Source organism: Cyrtonyx montezumae, unplaced genomic scaffold (genome assembly GCF_038088225.1).
Source record: "Cyrtonyx montezumae isolate F1298 unplaced genomic scaffold, pur_monq_1.0 scaffold_3, whole genome shotgun sequence".
Lineage (NCBI taxonomy): Eukaryota > Metazoa > Chordata > Aves > Galliformes > Odontophoridae > Cyrtonyx > Cyrtonyx montezumae.
In genome coordinates, this window is record NW_027072034.1 from 27,893,497 (window position 1) to 27,915,104 (window position 21,608).

General features: G+C 43.3%; 1 protein-coding gene across 2 annotated transcripts in view; it reads right to left on the reverse strand.

The window, feature by feature from the left end:
• Window positions 1-2,226: 2,226 nt before the first annotated feature.
• Window positions 2,227-21,608, reverse strand: part of NAXD (NAD(P)HX dehydratase) — a 48,984-nt gene continuing 29,602 nt past the window's right edge. For both annotated transcript variants that reach the window (XM_065741000.1, XM_065740999.1), the window contains 5 exons: window positions 14,374-14,424; window positions 14,189-14,293; window positions 13,731-13,851; window positions 4,516-4,636; window positions 2,227-2,377 (listed from right to left, as the gene is read on the reverse strand). In XM_065741000.1, the coding sequence (XP_065597072.1) occupies window positions 2,227-2,377; window positions 4,516-4,636; window positions 13,731-13,851; window positions 14,189-14,293; window positions 14,374-14,424 (549 nt within the window). The remainder of the gene's footprint in view (window positions 2,378-4,515; window positions 4,637-13,730; window positions 13,852-14,188; window positions 14,294-14,373; window positions 14,425-21,608) is intronic.

Sequence of the window (21,608 nt, forward strand, 5' to 3'; positions counted from 1 at the left end):
CTGGAAAGAGGGGGGCGGTGCATGCAGTGCACTACTGCTCCCATTACAGAGCTTCAGGTGTGTGTGGGGGGAGAGGGGCTTAACGTGCTCAGAACACAGCCAAGTACACAGGGTTAAGTTGCTATATTTTTATTTCCTACTGAAAGGAATTGCTACATTTCCAGGATGTTTAAAAACCGTAACAATTGGAGTACATTAGTGAACAACAAAGTTACAACGCGGGTGTGGACTTCAAACCAACGTGGCAGGTGGAGGTCTGTACTGATGGAGAGCCATTGGCTTTGCCTACAGATGCCGTTTTGCTGTACTGCCACTGATGTTCTAGATACAAAACCTTTTGCTCAGTGTTTTGCAGGAAATCCAGTAGCTGTTTCAAATCAGTTCACTTTCTCATTTTGTTTTTAAAGGAGTTGAGCTTCTCGAACGAAAGGGAAAAATCACAGTGCCTTGCCTTCCCCCGGCACGAAGGGAGGGTATGAAACTGCTTACAGTAAACACCAGGAATCTGTCTCTTATGAGCAGACAGTTGGGCCCTAATTTAAGACATGTGAGCCCTCATTGACCAAAATGAGCGAGCATTTCAAAACCCATTTTACAAAATAGGTAACTGAGTTAAAAAGAAAACAAAACGCGTTGGGGTGAGGTAGTAGTCACAGTGCATACAGAAGTAGTAACGCTAAGGGCTGGAGGGGTGACAGGCAGAGCAGGCTGCTGCCAGCTGCTTTCCCTGGGAAGCTATTGCAAGGTACGAGCACACGATCTGCCTCCCCTGCATGTCACTGTGCTCCACTCTAGAGCTGGAAAACAGTGGTTGCAATGAATGTTTAACACCTGTTTTAATAACCAGGCACACCATTGTGTGCCTGTTCCTGTGCTGTAATGAGTCTATATATAGAGAGAGGTGGAGCTAGAGGGCAGGGCCACGGGTAGCACCGCTTGCTGCAAAGCTCTCTAAGGGCACTCGGAATGAATGTGCCCCTCTTCATCCTTGCAAGCTTTGAATTTCCAGAGCTATGAGAGGTGATATAATGCAGAACGCCATTCCTCTTCCCCTTTATGTCCAACAGTGAATACAACAAGTGGGAAGGAACCCACAAAGACCATCCAGCCCAACTCCTGGCTCTGTACAGGAGTACCCAACATTCAAACCCTGTGTCTGAGAGTAGAGCTGTTCTGCCAGCCAGGTACATCCCCAGCAAACAAACAGGAGCAGACCTGCACTGGTCACATCTCTCTGCACAGTTGCTACATGCATGCAGAGCTTCGGCCCCTGCCACCATGATTCTGTTCCTCCCTGTGGCTCACAGCACACAACTGCACGTGTTAGCTCTGACTGTACGGACAGGCACAGCTGCCTGCTTTAGTCCCTCCACTTCCTACCACCCTACGTATACAAGAGGTCACATTCTCAGAGCTGCAGTCCGGCAGCAATCTGAGTTCTAAAACACTTGGCCATTACACCCAAGAGCCTGAGCAGGCTGGGTTGGAGGCACGGCCTTCCTACCCTGTCTAGCACCTCTCTGAACGAGGAATGTGACACAACTCATCGTGCTGAGTTCTCAGTGACTGAGACCAGCTGAAGGACGAGAAGGGAGTCCTCTCAGGAAAGCATGAATGCTCTTTAACACTCATATACCTCTGCCCCCAGGACTGGGAACAGAAAAGGCAACTAGTTACATTCAGCACCTAAAGCAACGCTCGTGCATTCCCTTTCCGAGGAGGCTGTCTCTCTGCTTCTTAAAGTGACTCTACTACATGGCGAAACATGAAGTGCAACCGTTAGATTCTAAACACAGGGTCTAAGGATGAACTCAGGACAACTCAGGTGCAATCTAGGACCTAAACTCGGTTGAGCTGGTGGAAGAATTTTATTCTTACCTAAGTCTCAAGTGCATTTTTTTTTTTTTGCTGTTCATATTTCAGTTATTGCTCAATAACTATCAAAAAGAACAGAGGAATACTTTCAGCTCAGTTTTATTATATTATAACAGATCTGCAACTACAGCTTCTTTCAGCCAAAACATTTCTGTATTCCAAACTCTTAAAAAATATCTACATTAATCATATTTTCTCTATTCTTAAAAATAAAATTAAAAAAAAAAAAAGTCTACCTAGCATACCAATGCTGCTACAGCACCCGAAGGGTGCGTTACTTAGTGAAACTCTACTGCACTGCCACGACTGTCCCAGGCGGTGTCCTTGCTCCTCTCCTGTGCTGCTCTGACTTCAGGTTTCAAAAAGTTTGCTGAAAGCTGTTCCAACTTCTGCAACCATGTCAGAGGCGGTCATGGAACGGCCGAGTTTCTGGAAGGCCTGGTTGTTGCACTGCCTGGTCAGAGAGCAAGCTCCAAACGCGGCCACCAGGAAGGGGTTTTGACTGAAAGGGAAAAAGTACATACGCTGATGAACAACATCTGAATGTTCTGAGTGTAGTTGGGTAGAGATAGTGATAGGAGGATGGTTGGACTAGATGATCTTATAGGTCCTTTCCAACCTTATGAACTTATGAACTTCTGCTGCTGAAGCAGTGCCGCCATGTAACGTGGCTTTGTTTGATATGCATGGGGGGTGGAGGAGGATGGGGGGGATGCGGACAAGGGGTGGCTTTACACAGGTCCACAGTCATTGCTCTGAGGCCCCCAGGACAGGAGAGGATGGGGAACGTGTCACTTCATGCCACGTTTTACCTTATGCATTCAAGGTTTCAAGGTTTGGAACAATGATCCATCCAGCCAATGCAAGTAACCCTGAAAAGGAGCCGGGAGCTCCTCAGCAATGGAGCTGGAGCACACCCTTAAGAAGCCACGCTGGTGTGAAAAAGGGCTTAAAAATGGGATGGCACTGTAACCCATGGAAGGCCACAACAGCAACTCTCTTGAAGCTCCCTACAGTGATGAACTGCCTAACAGCGTATCAGTGCCTGGCATTCAAGCCCTGATCCTCCCCTGGGGAAAGCAGCACAGACACGAGGCCCAGCAGCCTGCACACAGCTCCTGTCTTCTGCAGAACCACGTTCATGCCTATGCTATTCCAAAGCCATCACCTCAGCATCCTGCCTTACTTACTAGGAGAACCCTGGGTGCTAAACCAGTCTGCAGAGCTTGTGCTGGGTTTGCTGATCTCTCCAACACGTGTGCACACAGTGTACACAAATGAACTCACCCTTTTCATTACATGAAACAAAGTTGCTTCAAGTGACAGCTGCAACTTCAGACACACCAGCAATCCTGATTTCATTTCCCACTGTGGATATGGTACGATTTATACAATGGAAACGAGGAGATGATTGTTGCATTTGCTATTTAACACACCAGCTAGAGAAAGATAACTGGAGCAGGGATCTGGCACTCACTGCAGCCAGCCATGCTCAGAGGGGCAGTCGGCAAGGCAGAACTCAGCCTTAAGCTTCAAAACTGTGCTCAGCCCTCAATACCCTTTCTCCAAATATCCAGGACTGAAAGAATACAAAAATAATTGGAAAGATACCTAGAAAATGAGAGACTGCCCTGCGAGGAGGTGCTGAAAATAAAATCTTTGGAAGAGACAATAAGATGGTGATATATGAATAAAATTTCTTTTGCTCAGCAAAATAAATGAAACGCTCCAGAGTTCCTTCTCGTGCAGTCTATGATTTCATGTGTTACCAAGGGGCATATGACTACTGCTGCTACAACACTGTATGGGACATACAGTCACATTAAGGAACAACACATTTGAGAAGCACTTGGGGAAATCTTGTAGCTTAGTGGATTAACAGACAAAATAAATTACAAATACTAAAATGTATTATTTTTAAAATTAGTATTTAGACTAAGAAAAGATCTGATGCTTCATTACTTCAAGACTGCAGTCTCCAGTCGTGGGAGGAAATGCTGTTGTTCCCTAGCTTCTTGTCATGCTTTCCATTTCCCTTAGAGCAGCCTCTTTCACAGAGGGACCACAGAACTTCACGGAGCAAGCAGTCAGATGGGAATTGATGTAACTTAACAGAAGAGCTAAGAGCCAGCTGCAGGTGCACGCCTGCCTTACATATGAGCAAACCAGACAGCTACTTGGCCTTAGAGCTGTCACTCTCTTTGAATCTGTATTTTGTTTTCAAGTCTCAGCATACCAGCCCCGCTACATTGCCTAGTTGCAATGCAAGGTAAATCCTCAAATGACAAAAGCAAAACGACATCAATCCTGGTTCTGAATTACACAGATGCTACTGAGAGTGACCACCGCTTGCTTATCCTTCACACTTCCTGCTTTTGTTCAGCTGTTCTGAAAACACACACTGCAGACATAAGTGTCTTTGGGAACTAAGCCAAGCTCACACTCTTCTTCTGCCTCAGACTTGGGAAATATCTGTCCTGTAACTGCCTACCTCCAGAGCACACTTTCAAAACTGCATGGATACTTCAGCCCCAGTGACTCCTCCCATTTTATTAGGAAATGCCTCGAGCAGGTATGTAACAATCACCTCAGGAGAACGCAGACTCACAACAACGAAGAAATAATTAATAACATCCATACCCGTTTGTTTTCTCTGCTCCAGCCAGAAATGCCCAGTGTGCTAAGACTCCAAGGGAACCAGAAAGGAGGTCTCCTTGTCCTCCACATCTCCGGCTGCTTCCTTCGTGGCTGCACACAAGCACTGTGAACAAGCAAACCAAAAACCAGTCAGGTGCATTTCTTCTACATGGCATGGTAGTGCCGTGGCTGTGGGAGCTATACTCTGAGGGAGCTTACAGGCAGCAGCATGTGCTGAAATACACTATTTGTTAACAACAAAATAAAATTATGTTAATATTTTAAAAATAAATATGTATATACACACACACACACTTCCCAGTTACTTTTCAATCCTTTGTAAATAATGCAGCACAACGTGTGGACCTTGCTGTTTCCATTTCCCTGAGCCTGCAGAGAACACTGCTGCTCAGCAGTTTGGTGATTTGGCACGCCACCAGTGCTGCCATAATATGCACCCTGGCCCAGATCTGCCCACCAAAGCCATTGTGTGAGTGCAGCTCCACACGGCCTCAGCCCTTCAGGGTTTGTGAACCAAGGTGTTTTACAGGGTAAATGCAAAATGGAACTGAGTTCTGAAGCCAGCTGTGCACGTCAGAAAGCAAGTTTGCTGAAAACAGTCCTTTCCTTAGGCTTTGTAAAATCCAGAGGCAAAAAGAGATCTCTGCCAGTCAGCAGTATCCTCAGTCCACGCCCATCTGTCAGCAGTGTCACTGTGGGCAGGCGACTCCGCCAGAGTCAGACAGCAGCTGCTGCCTTTCTGCTTTAGATATACCAAGGTCCTTGGTCAAACTGATCTCCTTCTGAAGCTTTAACTACAAGGGACATGCAGATGTTCTCACTGAATGTAAGTCCCTTAACCTCCACCCTCAAGAAGCCCAAAAGCAGGAAGCCTGAAGGATCTGTAAGGCACAGAGAGAGAGAGAGCAGCACCAGTCCCACTAACCTTCTCTGAACTCTCCTGTGCATATATGTCTGCTTTTATCTCACCTTCACTGAAGGAAAAATAGAAACAGAACTTTATTTTCCTCTATTAGGAGAAGCGAGCTGATAAAACCAGTGGAGGCCAAGCGGTGACCTTCAGCAGCTCCACTCTGCAGCTCCTCAGATTCAGGGCTGTGCACATCATTATTAGTGTGGGCAAGCCAAGCACATGAGGCAGCAGGAAGCAAGGCACTGCTGTACCAGCAGCTTTTACCTTGGGATTCTCCAAGGAGCGTGACACAGCAGCCCAGGAGTTTTCAAGGGATTACCATTCATATTTTTAAGAGTAACTGTGTCTTCCAGATAATGGGAAAAATCTGTGCAAAACCTGAAGGCCTGGCAGGTAAGCCCTCTTAAACAGCAAGATGAAAAAAAGCCCTACTTAACACAAGCAAACCGTTTCCAGTTGGTTTGCATAGTTCATTTCTGTTCTTTGTCACTCAGTGCAGCGGAGCACTGTGCTTCGCTTCCATTGCCTCCCAGTTCTTCCAGCAGTCACTGCTGGGCCCACGAGGCCGAGCAATTGTGTGTTTCTGCTGCCACTGGGAGGGCAAACACTCATCAGTCACCACCAACACAGCACACACCACTGCAGCGGTCCCAGCACTTCATTTTCTCAATTGCTTTTCTCCCTCCCCTCCCCCGGCCCCAAATTAAGATTCCTGAGGTGTTTCTCAGTGAGCAGCAGCTAATGTCGAATTTCACAAGTGTAATACTCTTCTGAGTGAGGTATTTGAAAAAAGTATGCCCTTTTAGGTGGATTTTTTTTTTTTTAATACAGTGCTTTGGAGAAATTACCTCTAATTCTGCTACTTTGAAGATGGTATCTCACAGGATTTTCACTTTGAGGTCCTGAACTCCTGGCAGGAGGCAGGATAGAAATCCTCTGTTCAAAAGCTTTGAGGCCTTCTGACTGACAGCTGAGCACAAGCCCCTGCTTATTAGCTGTATGTCACCATCTGCCACTGTTCTGTAGCCCCACAACCTTACAGCCAGTTTTGAGCTGTGCAGCAAAGTAAGATCTCTTCAAACTAGGCCAATTATAATACCCCGCTACGACAAAAAAGTGCTCTAGTCTCAAATATGTGCAGAGTACCTCGCAGGCAGCAACAAAGGCGGACCTTTGTACTCCGCTCACAGATGCTGGAAAACAAATGCACGCAATAGCTTCAGAGCAGCAGAATTACAGGAAAACCACTGAATGGGGGGGAAAGGTATAACGCCCAGCCACTGCTGCACAGAGAACCCTTTCCTCAAAGAACACCTCAAAATTAAAGGACGATGAACATTACAGCAGGCAGTGCGAAAAGGAGTGAAAACCTCCGAGCAACAGTCACCACCGAGAGCTTTTGAAACAAAAGAAGGAATCCCACACCAGAGTTGTGGCAGCCTGGCGTGCTGCCAAACCCGCAGAAGACAAAGTCTTCCAGATGCCTTTCCTAACCTTCTCCTACAACAATAAAGACAAACTGCTGCCTTCCCCACCCCGGCCAACCCACACCACAGCTGAGGGCCCACAGCCCAGTGCCTGCACAGAGCCACCTTCTGTAGGCAAGGACACCTCCCACCACACCAGGTTGCTCAAAGGCCCATCCAGCCTGGATGGGCATGAGTGGGTGAGGTAAATAAGGCAGGCAGTTCTGCTTCTTGAAGAGATGAAGAATATTTTTACATCAGGATGAAGCATTTCTCAGTCTGCTGCTCAGTGAGGCTAGTGATGAGCACTGTAAATGAGAAGGCCTAGAAAACGAGTTTCATCTGATTCATGGAGTCATACAAACGTGGGATCATTGGAGGGGACCCTTAAATGCCATCTAGTTCATCCCCTGCCATCAACAGGGGCACCTAAACTGCTCGATCAGAGTGCTCACAGCCCTGTCCTGCTGACCTCGAGTGTCTCCAGGGACAGAGTGCCCACTGCCTCTGTAGAGGAGCTGAGGAGATTGAGATGACAATGTTCAAAACCACAAAAACTGTGAAGAATGAAATCAGCACAATGTGTCAGTGTCGAGAGGTGGCAATTGGGGCTGCTTAAGGTCAAGTAGTTAGACATCAGTTCCAACCCAAATAATGGAGAGATTCAGTCCAACCAAGACCTCCAGAGGCAGAGCAGGCAGCCCACACTGCTCACGCTGCCTGCTGGAGTGAGGTGTCCTGTTATGGTTTTTAACCAGATCTGATGCTGTTATTTCACAGGGTGATGAACTGAAAAACTAACTCAGTATAATTAACAGGCAAACTTTTAATGAAAACCAACTTATGCTAAGCAACCTCCTGAAAAAAAAAAACAAAAACAACCAAAAACCAGCCTGACTCCCTACCACCTCACCATGAAGCATGTACAGACCGTACTAAGAAGTAGCTAAAATAAAAATGCTGTAACTGAAGAAATTACTGAATGAAATATGGCAAGAAAGATCTGCTAGAGTCAGAACAACCACAGCCTCATTTCAACAATTTCAACACTATTTCAGCAGTTAAACAGCACATAATTGTTGCCAGAGCTGCATGCAGCAAATACAACACCCTGGCACAGAGTCACACAGGTTTCTTGCTTACATAAGTCCACTAAAATAATTTTGTACTGAGACATTAGTACAACAGGAAGAAAAGATGAAGGCTGTCACACTGTGAATATGAGAAAGTAGAAATTCACAAGTTCTAGTTACTAAACAATTCAATACTGAGCCTTAGATCTTCTGGATAACTACAGGCAATTATTTAGTGGCTCTCGGCCTAACTTATATCAGACCACAGAGTAATCACAGAATGGCCTGGGCTGAAAAGGACCTCAAAGCTCATCTAATTTTCAACCCTCCTTTGCCAACCACTAGCCCAGGCTGCCCAGAGCCACATCCAGCCTTGCCTTGAATGCCTCCAGGGATGGGGCATCCACACCTCCCTGGGCAACCTGTTCCAGTGCGTCACCACCCTCTGAGTGAAAAACTTCCTCCTAATACGTAACCTAAATCTCCCATCTTTGCTTAAAACCATTCTCTCTTGTCCTATCACTATCGACCCATGTAAATTGTTGTTCCCCCTCCTGTATACGCTCCCTTCAAGCGCTGGAAGGCCACAGTGAGGTCTCCCTGGAGCCTTCTCTTCTCCAAGCTAAACAAGCCCAGTTCCCTCAACCTTTCTTCGTAGGAGAGGTGCTCAGTCCCTTTTCAGCATCCCTTGAAAATAAACATTAGCATCTGGGGAAGCATTCAGACCACAGCCTCAGGATAACCCATATCTCTGCCAACAAGCTTTGAGCCAAAGGAGCTCACAGCCCGAACGGTGCCGGCAGATTAAAACCCAGAAGCATGACACGTTTATTGCTATTCTATGTTCAATTAAAAACAAACCAAACGAAGAAACAAGAAAACCTAGTCTGTGATGTAAATGAAAGTAGCTGTTATCTCAGTTAAAAAATAAAATAAATGAGAATTTAGTAGCTTTGCTGATATCAAGTACTGCGAGTTGACTGGGAGGCACAAATTCTGATACAGCTATATGTACACAGGCAGCTCTGCTTCTAACACTAGCTTCTAAACATGCTGCAGTTAGAAAACCAAAGGCCTATATAGTGTAAAAAGGAATGTCTACAAGATCCTTGATTCACAATATACACAGTAGTGGGGGAAAAAAAGGAAAAAAAAAATAGCAGGGATATCATCTTTGATGTTTCTATTTAGAACTCAGACCATGAAATAAAGGAAAGCTAGTTAAGGCTAAACACTCACACTGCTGCTGATAAAGAAGGCTGAAGCACTCATGTAAAGCACCACAGCCTGCAGACTAGAGATTGATGCTTTATCCTTGAATACTGAACATCCTGAACAAGTTTTCTGCACTTGCTTTCCTTTTGCAAGGCAGCAGAATCATACTCGTCCCAAAGTACTTAAGGATCTACATTCTGACTTCTGATGCGACCCAGCAGGACTGGATCAGCTAACATCAGCTACCTCACTGAACAGCAAATCTCTTTTGATTGAAAGGTGTAAGATTTCCACTTCCTACGCAAAACGATGTAGATGTCAAGAACCATTTTGTTCAAACTCAAGATCTGCGTTTAGACTGTTATCAGGTCTTAAGTAACATCATTTACCAACGTACATCTCTGAGCATAGCCAGTCTCACCCCATGCTGTGGGGCAGGGCTGCCCCCAACCAGCTCAAGATGCCCAGGGCCCCATCCAACCTGGCCTTGAGCTCCTGCAGGGATGGGACACCCACAGCATCTCCACAACCTGGGGCAGCGCTTCACTGCCTTCTCAGTAAAAAGTTTCTTCTTAATATCTATCCTAAGTCTCCCTTCTTTTAGTTTAAAGCCATTCCCTCTTACCCTGTTGGTACTCATCCTGCCTGTAAACTTAAATCACTCAAATGATGTGGAAAGATGTTAAGCTTGCTTTCATATAAAGGGTGCTTATACTTTTATACTCACTAGTCACACTTATAAAACTCAGCCAGGTCCTTGAATGTGAGGTATTAGGTAATACAGGTAACGTAGTTAAAAGAAAACAAACTGAATTCTGTATTTCTTTCCTTGGGTGGGTGCAGGAGCCAGGAGATGGATGTTGTAACAGGTAAGTAATGCCAGGAAGACAACAGGCTGGGCTGTGCACGTAGCAGACAACAGAGTGGGACAGTGGATGGTAACCAAGAGCTCTCTGTTTCGCCTGGACTGCAGAAGCAGAAGTGGAATTGAAGGTAGTGCCTTTCAGTTACTATCTAGGCAGACTCTACTAGGCAGCTAGAGTCCATAAGAACTTTTAGCTAAGCGAGCCAGGCACTAAACAGCTTCTTTTACAGCCATGTAGAGAATAAATGGCAGAAACTCTAAGTACTGTTTGTGGACTCAGGGCAAGAGCAGGTTTTTTTTACCCCATATTCAGTAATCCTTACTCCCTTTCACATGCTCTGATTTTTTTTTGTCCATGCAGTTGGGCAACAGAAGAGAAACAATGTTTTGCTATTGGCTCCAAGCAGGAGAAGACAGAGGCAGCAAATGGCTGGTTACCATGAGCTCTGCTTTTGGAAGGGAGGAGAGGACAAACAAGTGCAGGCAAAAGTATAGGAAAAACATAGCATTAAAAAAAAAAACTAAAACAAAACAACACAATACATTCCTCACTTCAAGGACCCAGACAAATTTTAAACTTGCTAGGAACTAAGATGGGTATAACCACACTTTACTATTGACCAGTTCTCCAACAAATAACAAAAAGAAAGCCTTAGAGAACTGTGCCATAGCAAATAAAAGCTGACTTACCTTTTCCCCATAGGCTGAGTACTCATTCCTACCCTGGTCAATGATGGCACTGATGTCACCTATCAAGAGAATGGTGAAGCTCATCTTTGTAGAGCAGGGAATCAACAAGTATAGACCAAGCTATAATGTGAAATTGCAAAAGGAAAGAGAAAAAGAGTGTATAAAACTTAATTTAAAACCTTGCTGGTTACGTTTACAGGGCAGCTGGCAGCTCATAACTGAAACTGAGATGTTTTAGGAGAGCCTCATTTGCAGAGGAGGATTGTTACTGACTTCACAGAGGCCACATATGTGATTCAGTTCTGATTTTAAGGCTACAAAGAACCACGATGTGATTTGTATAAAACAACCTTAAAGGTGTCCTGACATTTTAGTTCGTGAATCTATCAGCGTTCCTGGTATGTCATTCTCTCAGCTAATTTCTTTGACTCTTAATTAAAATCTCCCTTTCTTGCAATGTGATTTGTTTAAACTTCAGCTTTCGATCAGAGCTTATCATGCTGGTTTGTTCTGATTACAGTTATCTGCTAACAGCAACCTTTCACCAACAAGACCTGTACTTCCAGCTCACTATCAAAGCACTTTATAACCTTTTCAATTCTAAGCTAACAAAAGTAAATTGTCAGCTGAATTTCCTACAGACACACGAACAGAAGTATAATGAAAATAACCACTACAATCAGCCCTAAGCTAAAAGTACCCACCAAGTTTCCTTGGCTGCAAAGCTCCATATCCTCAAAAAGCTTTCCTTCCACACCAGCCAAGCACCACACACCACAGCTAGCTAGCTAAGTTTGCAGTTTCTGCTTTTTCTGGAGAGCAGTGAGACTTAATTCTTAGAAAGTTTAAAAGTGATGCTGGACACTAGAACATCAGAGTGCTGGGCATGGGAACTCAGGAAGGAAAGGCCTGAAAACAGATAAGGCTTAAGCATGACAGACGGATGATGATATGAAAAGTAAAAGGCAAAAGGAGAATATAGTTGTTTTCATAATATTTGGCTGTGCTCAGAGGACACTGCCTGATCCAGTGATATGCATTTCCCTCACACTGGAATCATCACCTGTTGTCTCAGCTGAAAAATAACGACATCAGGTCAAAAACTGACAGGTGACAAAAGCAGGTAGTTAAGAAAACCTGGGACAGAATTCAAGGTCAGTGACACAACAGCATGCTCTGTGCTGCACTGGAGGAGCCTGTCAACAGTATCCCTCAGACCCAAAGGATATCATTGTTGGGAGAAAGCTGAAGTCTTTTCTGCAAAATTCTCAGCAACTTTTTACCAGCAACACCAACCCTAAAAACAGTGTTTGTAGTACACGTTATAATCTGTATTAAACCTGACAACTGCTTCTTCATAGCTCAGTAATGCTACCTGTAACATCTGTAACACAGGAGAGAGAAAGCCATCAATCACATAACCAATTTAAGAACATGAAAGCAGCCTACAGCTGTATCAAACAATTGCTACAAAGGCACAGAATGGTTTTTATTTCAAATTAAAAGGCTGCATAAGTAAGAGAAAAAATATCAATGTGAGAAAAGGAAAAGGTGGGGAAAAAGATAACAGAGAGCCCCAAAAGCACAAGACAGACAGCAGATTTGTGCCATGTCTGACCATTCAGAATTGAAGTTGCAATGATTTCCAGTTGTTTCCTCCCTTTTTTGAACCCTGTGTGACAGTAGACAACAGATACCGAGTGTCTCCTCCCTCCAGAGATCAGGGAGAGTATGCTTATCTTAAGAAGTGCAACCCAAAGGAACAGAGATGCATGAAGTAATGTGCTCAGTATAAAGTGTCACTTAGTTTTCCCAACATTCATCACAAAAGCAAAAAGCCTGCACAAAAATAGCATGGTTGATCGGAAAAAAAAACAAAAAACAGAAAGAAGAATTGCTACAGTACTCTACAGGTCTCTAGCTGACATAAACTGGAGCCAGGGTATTTTTTCCTCTGGCCTGAATCATTCTCCCTTAAGTACAAACTGATTGTCCAAGGTTGCTAATCAAGCCTGCTATTGGTACAAATATGATGGCAGAGCTCATGCAAGGCAATTTGGGTGCTGCACGACCCAAAGTCCTTCACCACAGATGCATAACTACACGTGCTTTTCTGTTATAAAATATATATACCCATGGTTCCTAATAATGATAAAGGATATGCAAAAACATCCTGAAAACAAATATTTATCAGAGATGAGCATTTCAAGTAATTAGGCACAGGGCTGCTGCTTGTTACGTATGTGAAATAATGTCATGTATTCAGAATGGGATGAAGACACTCATGAATAGTTCTATACTTATCACAGCAAATTATCTAAACATCAGAAAGCAGCTAATGTTGTTAAAGTATGTTTTAACCACATCAGTAAGTGACTGCTTTTTAAAAAGTTGTAATGGCAACCTAGAGCTAAATTAAACAAAAAGTTGTCAGGAGTAATGTATTCATCATATAAATACTTACAAATCTACAACCTCACAGTGGACAATAATGAACAACTAAGCAGTCCACGAACCTCAAGACATCACATTTCTTTAGACATCTCAATTATGGTGTCACAACAGCATTATTGTGCATGAGTTTAGAGATGACATCTGTACTTGGACCATCTCAGTGAAGGCCTTTTCAACAGCTTACAAGAATGAGGGGATGGAACTCAATGATCCTTGGGGTCCCTTCCAACCCAAACCATGCTATGATTCTATGAATGAGTTTCTTAATATGCATTTAATGTAAGACATATGTTACAGCCAGTTAAATTCAAAACAAAATCAGCAACTGTTTTCAGCAAGTAAATTGCCCTCTTCTGAAGTACCAACACTGTTAAGGTACCTAAAGGTGATCTGCAAAGATAGCCTTTCCTCCCCCTCCTCAATCATCAGAGAATACAACCAACCAGTTACCACACAGTCCAACCACTGGACTTCAACTGAAAACAAGAGTCACATTGCTAAGAGCAAAAGGTTTCACTTACCTTTCTCTCCATCTGAAATAAGATCTCGTTCTCCCTTTTGAACCACTGTCAAATTCCCCAAGGCTTGGCTGAGTCTTAACACGCATCCATGATGATCACTACTGTCTACGGGGTCTCTAAGCTATAACACAAGAATTCCACACATAGTATGTATGTTATTACTAGAACAAAACATTTTAACACGTGCTACCTCAGCGTGTGGGAAAAGAAAAAGCACCATCAGTCTTCCCAGGTATTTTTATTCTATACCCATTGCAGTACCAAAAATACCCAAGAGGGTCTTCCGTAAAGGAGAGCTCTGTTTAAGAATAGCTACTGCTGAGGCAATTATGCCCTAGAAAAAGCCCTGCATATAAGAAGCAGCACATAGTGTTGAGCCCAGCGACAGGGTGTTTAGTCATGTAGTATTTAAAAATACACTTGTGTTCTTAAGTATCAAAAAAAGGAAAATAGCTCACCATGGCTTCATATAGTCTACTAAACTCCATATAGTTTGGAGTAAGAATAGCTCGCTGGTACCCTTGAATAAGAGAAGGCTGCTGGGAAATAAGCCACAGTCCATCCTGCAAGAAACAGCAAGAAAAACATTTTCTGAATAGAGCCTTAAATGTCAAGCCACTGAATGCATCAAAAATATACTTACAGCATCAATAATGATGGGAATTCCTTTCAGCTTTGATTTTTCTATGATAGCCTACAAAAAAAAAAAAAAAAAGCAGATGACTTTTAAGACACTTGCAAATTCAAAGCTTCTAACATCCAAAATAAATTCTGCATTTTCTTCCTGTCTAAAGGGTAGGTGCTGTACCACAGATCGACTCATACAACACACTTTTTCACAGCTAAACTGTTACTTTCTTCAAAGTTAAAAAAAAAAAAAAAAAAAAAGACATTTTCATACCCACTGGTTATTTTACAATGGCATCATTCCCTGCCTAGTTCAAGCAGTGCCAAGAGGGTTCCTACATGCAACTGACACAGTGGTATTGATTAGCAAACAAGAAAACTATGCCTAACTCACTCTTCTGACATAGGAGACTTGCGATGCCAGCTAATTGTACATCTCCAAGTAACAAAAAAAGAGAAAAATGAGTAATATCACTTAATTTCCAGGATATTTAATATATCTCTGTTCTTGTGGTCAAAATAAACACAGCCCACATTGCTTCTTGTAAATTAATAATGATGGAATGCACATATCCTCATTCACTCCTACACGATTCTATTTCTTCCAGTTGCAGTAGCAATGTTTCCCTTCTGTTTTTAAATGGATGACCAGAATACAGCAGTGTGCCTCAACCCAACCTTACTTTTGCTTGTTTGTGTGCTGTTTTCATGCTTCAAGTGTGAGGCTGAAACACGACCCACTGCAACAAGCCTGAGGGCTTCTCTCAGTACACAGCTGCATTAGAAGCCACTTCAGAACATAAACCACTCCATTACACGTACACACTGCACAGGTCTCAGCTTGGGCTATGTCTCACAGACTGCCAGGTGTCCACACTTTCTGGTTTTCCAGGGAGATGCCACAGGTCCTCTTTTACGTTCAGCTACTTACAGAACTTTGGATAGCAAATTTCACACAACTCATACCATTCAGCTACTACAAAAGTATTCACATTTACAAATAAGCATCTTCAGCAGCTTTGTGAGGATGGAATCATAGAACGCAGCTAGCTGTGGCATCCTGAACACTAGGTAGCCTTTCTTTCAAAGATTAAGAAACTTATGGGATTAAATCCATTTCCAAGAAGGAAAAATAGAAGATCCAGGGAACTAAGGACAGTCTGTCTCAACTCTGTGCCTGGCAAGATCACAAAGCAGAGTCTCCTGCAGGCACAACTAAGGCACATGATAAATAAAGATGAAGTGATTAGTGGTAACCAACATAGCTTCCCCAAGGGCAAGTCGTGCCTCACAGACTTTATGGCTCTTTATGATAGAGGTACAGTGTCAGGAGATAAAGGAAGAGCAACTGACATCGTCTACATGGACTTTTGCCAAGTGTTTGACACTGTCCTGTACAACATCCTGGTCACCAAAACGGATGCGGTGGAAGGGGAACTTGCTGGATAAGGAATTGGCTGGATGGTTGCACTCGGAGAGTTGTGATCAACAGCTCAATGTCCAAGTGGAGAGCTGTGACAAGTGGCATTCCTCAGGGATTGATGCTGGGACTGATAATATCTTCGTAGGTGACATCAACAGTGAAACTGAGTGCACCCTCAGCAAGACTGCAGAGGACACCAAACTGAGTGATGCAGTTAACACACTAGAGGGAAGGGATGCTATCCAGAGAGACCTCAACAGCTTTGAGAGGTGGGCCCATGCCAACTTCAAGAAGTTCAACAAGGCCAACTGCAACTTCCTGCACCTGGGTCAGGGCAATCCCAAGCACACCTACAGGCTGGGTGGAGAGTGGCTTGAGATTAGCTCTGAGGAGAAGGATTTAGGGGGTGTTGATTGATTAGAGATTCAACGTGAGCCAGCAATGTATGCTTGCAGCCCAGAAGGCCAACTGCGCCATGGGCTGGATCAAGAGAAGAATGACCAGCAGGTCAAGGGAGGTGATTCTGCCCCTCTACTCTGCTCTTGTGAGACCCCACCTGGAGTACTGCATCCAGTTCTGGAGCCTCCAACACAAGAAGGACATGGAGCTGTTGGAGCAGGTCCAGAGGAGGGCCACAAAGGGCTGGAGCACCTCCCCTATGGGGACAGACTGAGAGATCTGGGGCTCGTCAGCATGGAGAAGAGAAGGCTCTGAGGAGACCTTATAGCAGTACCTGAAGAGGGCCTACAGAAAAGTTGGGGAAGGACTTTTTATAAGGCAGGTAGCAAAAGGACAAGGGGAAATGGCTTTAAACTGGAAGAAGGTAGATTTAGACTAGATGATAGGAATAAATTCTTTAATGCAAAGGTGGTGAGACACTGGAACAGGCTGCCCAGAGGGGTTGTAAATGGCCCTCCCTGGAAGCATTCAAGGCCAGGCTGGATGGGGCTTTGAGCAACCTGGTGTAGTGGGAGGTGTCCCTGCCTAGAGCAGGGGGGTTGGAACTAGGCAATCATAAGGGTCCCTTCCAACCCAAACTGTTCTTTATTCATTAAAATCATTCTTTATTCATTAAAATTATTCTGTACAGATGTGCAAATTTCCTTCACTGAAACTGTACAGCTTTGTGCCTGTTAAGTTAATTAACAATTACATTTAATTTTAATCAATACAATATTTACAAAAATTTACAATAAGACAAGGCTGTGGATCTAGCACCCAGGTTTATATTTTCTTCTGTATAAATAAATGTCATACATCCAGAAGTCCAATTACTTTTGAACTGTACTAGGCTCTTCTTTCTAGATATCATATGGCACTGAACTCCAGAGGTTAATAAAATATTGTATAAGAAAAAACATCTCCCAGAATTTTTGATGATATAAATACCATTCACTGCAATCTCATTTTATAACCAGTTTTAATTAGAAAGAATATTTTTGTTTATTTGCAGCTTCCTCAAATTCCTTCAGTACACTTAAAATCATTAGTGTCCCACTTCTAATTAAGAACCTCCTCCATTTATTCTGTTATGCCAGTTTCAGTATATCAATCTTCCACAACACTTCATTTTTTAGAATAAAGATTTCCCCTAACCAAGTCTGATGCGAGACATCACAACTCAAAAGTCAATATCTTTTCAAATAATTCTTTTAACTTTATTTTCATTATTTCAGTGAATTAATTTTGCCAAAGTGTTTTTCATTTCTGAAACAGTTAAGGTTTGGCTGTTGCTGTCTGGCTAGAATTTGTCTCTCTATATATACACACAAAACAACAGGCTAAATCAATGAATTCCAAAGACACAGTGTTCACCTTTATTCACCTTTACACTTAAGGAAAGAAGAAAGGTGGAAGTTACAAGCACAGGGGGATATGTAGAGGTAAATAGCTTCTGGAAGGCTAGGTCACTGGCACACCCCAGAGAAATAGGATGTTTCTTCCTAATAACATTTTGAACTCCCACTTCTCTAACATGCCTTCCACACTCTAAGTGAGGCATTTGACCTCTGCTCTGAAGGAAAATTTCATCTAGTTAAGTAAAATCCACTGGCCAAGCAACTTCTGTCATGCAGTGGGTCTCTGAAGCACCAATTTCTAATCTAATATTGAAGCAATCTTTGTTTTCTCTTTCTTCCTTTATGAAACAATCAGGGGATACAAAGTCCATTCCCTTATTTAGAAAGCTTTGTTTAATTTCAAAAACTAAATTTCATTTCTTCCTGTTCATTTTCCTTTCTTCCTGTTCTATGAACCCAGAGAGAAGCTGCCCATTGACAGACATGGAACCTCACATAGGAAGCTGTGGGGAGAGAAGGAATAACGTGGTAACCATAAAAATCAGATATAAGAGAGCCCTCATAACACAGCCACCTCTTGAAGGGCACAACATTCATTGGGGAACCTCTGCTTCTTATTGATTGCAGACAGGATTCATCTCACCTGCTGCCATTTAAAGGTCAAAAGGCTCAGTACAAGAGTGCATTTAGGCACTGCATTTAGTGGGGGGGGGGGGGGTGGATCACCAGCAGACATATCTGTCCTTCCTCAGTTCTTACAGAGGGAGCAGAGAAAATTACTGCTGTATTTTCAGATATCAAGAATTCAGTGAGAGGAAACTCCCTTTTACACGCTCTGTTGCAACAAATATGGCATGCGAGGGTTATTTTAATAAGAAGTGCTTACAGCAATAATGGCTACATCCTCTATGGGGAGTATTTTATTTCTATGGGAAGCACAAAACTGAATTTTCATCTGAAAACGTACCTGCATGTTCAGCATGGGCTTTCTTGTGTTAATACTTAACAGCATTTAGAAGAACCTACACTGTGACTGTATAATAGATACAGCTCAGGATAACTTCACTTTCCACACCAAAGTCTATTTAATGGTGTCAGTAGGACGCTTCAAAAGATCAAGAACTAGCTCTTCATTGTACCCAAGTAACAATCACTTATGTGGGAAAGGATTTAGAATATTGCTAATTAAGACTACTAAGACATTTTGCTAATAAAACACCCAAATTCCAAAGTTAAGGCAGGTTTCCACACAATTGAACAGAAAGGCATACAGGTATGCATACAGGTATCAACGATAAAACTGAGACACTGCCTTTTGAAACGACCTGAGTCATACACCTCCTGAAGGTGCTATAAGGGACAATGTTCCACACAGTTATCACCTGTTAGTGGCAAGAAATACCTGACATTTAGGAATGCCCAAAATAGTGCTCTTCAGTGACTACAATTTTTAGTGGAGATTCTAAAATAAAGGGAACCAGAGAGGGTAAAATTAACCTGAATCTACTCCCACTCTACTCTTGAAACACACAGTTCCCTGAAAAACCTTTCTTCTGTGACTGGCCATCTGGGACTTGTATGCCAGCAACCTACTCAGTAAGAGCTGAGAAACAAGCTGTGTCACAGTAGGAGTTAGGGCTCTATCTGGATAAAGGTAACCCTTTACTGTAATTGGGAAAAGTATATTACAGAGTAAGGGCAAAGAATTTCCACGTTTACTCCCTGAAATGCAATGCATTAATTTCAGTAGAAATCTCTGTTCTCTGTCCCAGCTTTCAAATAGTAATTATTAAATAGATTCCCAAAGCCAAATACAAGCCTTTGTTGAAAAACAAAACAAAACCCACTGAAAACCAGAACCACAAATACACGAAATCAGAATCATCCAGGCGGGAAAGAACCTGAGGAGAAAGAAGCTTAGAGAAGCAAATGGGCAGGTTGCTACTGAAGGAAGGTAAAATAATGCAAAAAAAACCCAAACCCATTAAGTCATTTATCCAGCCTCCAGCCTGTGACCTTGCCATGAAAGGCAGTGACCACCAATGCCACGGTAACAGAGACATGCAGGACTCTCACATGATGCCACCATTCCAATAAGACACTGCAAGAAACAAGAACTAGGAGGAGAATAGGGGGGGAACATCTCAAGGAGGAATCAATTGCTGTGGAGCTCCCAGCTACCACTGAAGCATCGGTCAGCCAAGGAAGCCAAGATGTCTTCACAGAGCACAAGGCAAGTGAACATCCACAGCTCCCTGCTATTTGTAAGGACTTGTTCCATCAAGCCCATGGATCAACAATAGCACACATATCCTATTTGCTCTGACAGTGTTTATCAGTATACAACCTGTCCCCCCCATGGCATCTGAGAAAAGACCACTACATACAGTTTTGCCTGCATCCTTAAGTGTCCTCTTCAGATCTTTTAATCAGATGTGTACTTGCAGAAAATACTTGCAATGATCTTGGATATATTATGAGCAGTAAACTTGTGGTTTTCCCGATTAACTGGTTTAGCTACATAACAACCTTGGCATTCAGTATTTGAAAGGGAAGAATCAGGAAATTGGAGCCAATAGTTTCAGTAAAAGATTGAATCCTAATGAAATAAACAGAAAACCACTAGAGCAGCATACGAAGCAGCAACATTCATCCCACAACAGTAATTAACTTTCACTAAAGATACATCACACTCTCATCATTTTACCTTGAAAAGGAAAGACACAACAGGCAAAGTTTCCTTTACAAAACTAGCACTAAACAGTGCATTTCCTAGGTCCCTTTAAAAGAGCCATGTCCTGGACCATTCTTGGCAAAATTCCTTAACCCATGTTTGAAGACAGTTCAAAACTCAGCACAATAATGGATAGCACTGACCAGGAAATTATCCCAAACACCTCAGTAAGCAGTAGACTCTTGCTATAATCTCATAAAGAGTGCATTCTACTCCCAAGTATGCAACTACATTTTCTGCTAGATATTCCAAAGTAAAGACAAAATATCTTCTGAGAGCTGCTAAGCAAGTGAGGTCCTTTAAACAGTTTTCAAGCCTACAACTTGTCAGCAACCACATTTCTGAGAGTAGTGTCCTCTGTTGTCCAAATAGCTGCTGGATTGATTCCCTTGGCATCTAGGCATTATGTACATTGCCACTAGGTTTATGTTCATGTACTTAGAGCTCCAGCCAGCCAAGGCCTGCAAAGCTTATCAACATTATAGAACCATTTGAGGTGGAAAGGACCTTTAAAGCTCACCTAGTCCAACCCCCCTGCAATGAACAGGGACATCTACACACCTACAACTTGATCAGGTTGCTCAGAACCCTGTCCAATCTGACCTTGGATGTCTGCAAGAATGGAGCATTCTTACGCATTTCTGGGCAACCTGTTCCATTGCCTCATCATCCTTACTGTAAAAAAATCTTTTTCTCATATCCAGTTTAAAACTCCCCTCTTCTAGTCAGAAACCATTTTCTCTTGTCCTGTCACAACAGACCCCTCCTTTCACCTTACAGCACCTCTTTTAGATATTGAAAGCTGCTATCAGGTCTCCCTAGAGCTTTCTCCAGGTTGAACAGCCCCATGGTCACAGGGGCCATGCTTCTTTTGACGCAGCGCAGAATACAGTTGGCTTTCTGGGCTGTGAGGGCACACTGCTGGCTTGTGTCCAGCTTGACATCTACCAGTATCCCCAAGTCCTTTTCAGCAGGGCTGCGCTCTATCCTTACATCTTCCAGCTTACACTGATGGGGGGGAGTGGGATGCCACAAAACAGGTGCAAGACCTTGCACCTGGATTTGTTGAGAATCATGAGGTTCTCCTGGACCACTGCTCAAGCCTGCCTAGGTCTCTCTGGATGGCATCCCATCCCTCAGGCACACTGACTGCTCCACACAGCTTGGTGTCATCTGGGAACTTTCTGAGGGTGTACTCGGTTCCCACTGTCTATATAATTGATGTGGATATTAAAGAGCACTGGTCCCAATACTAACCTGAGGGTCAGTTACCCTACCCTGCAGTCCTCTGGCAG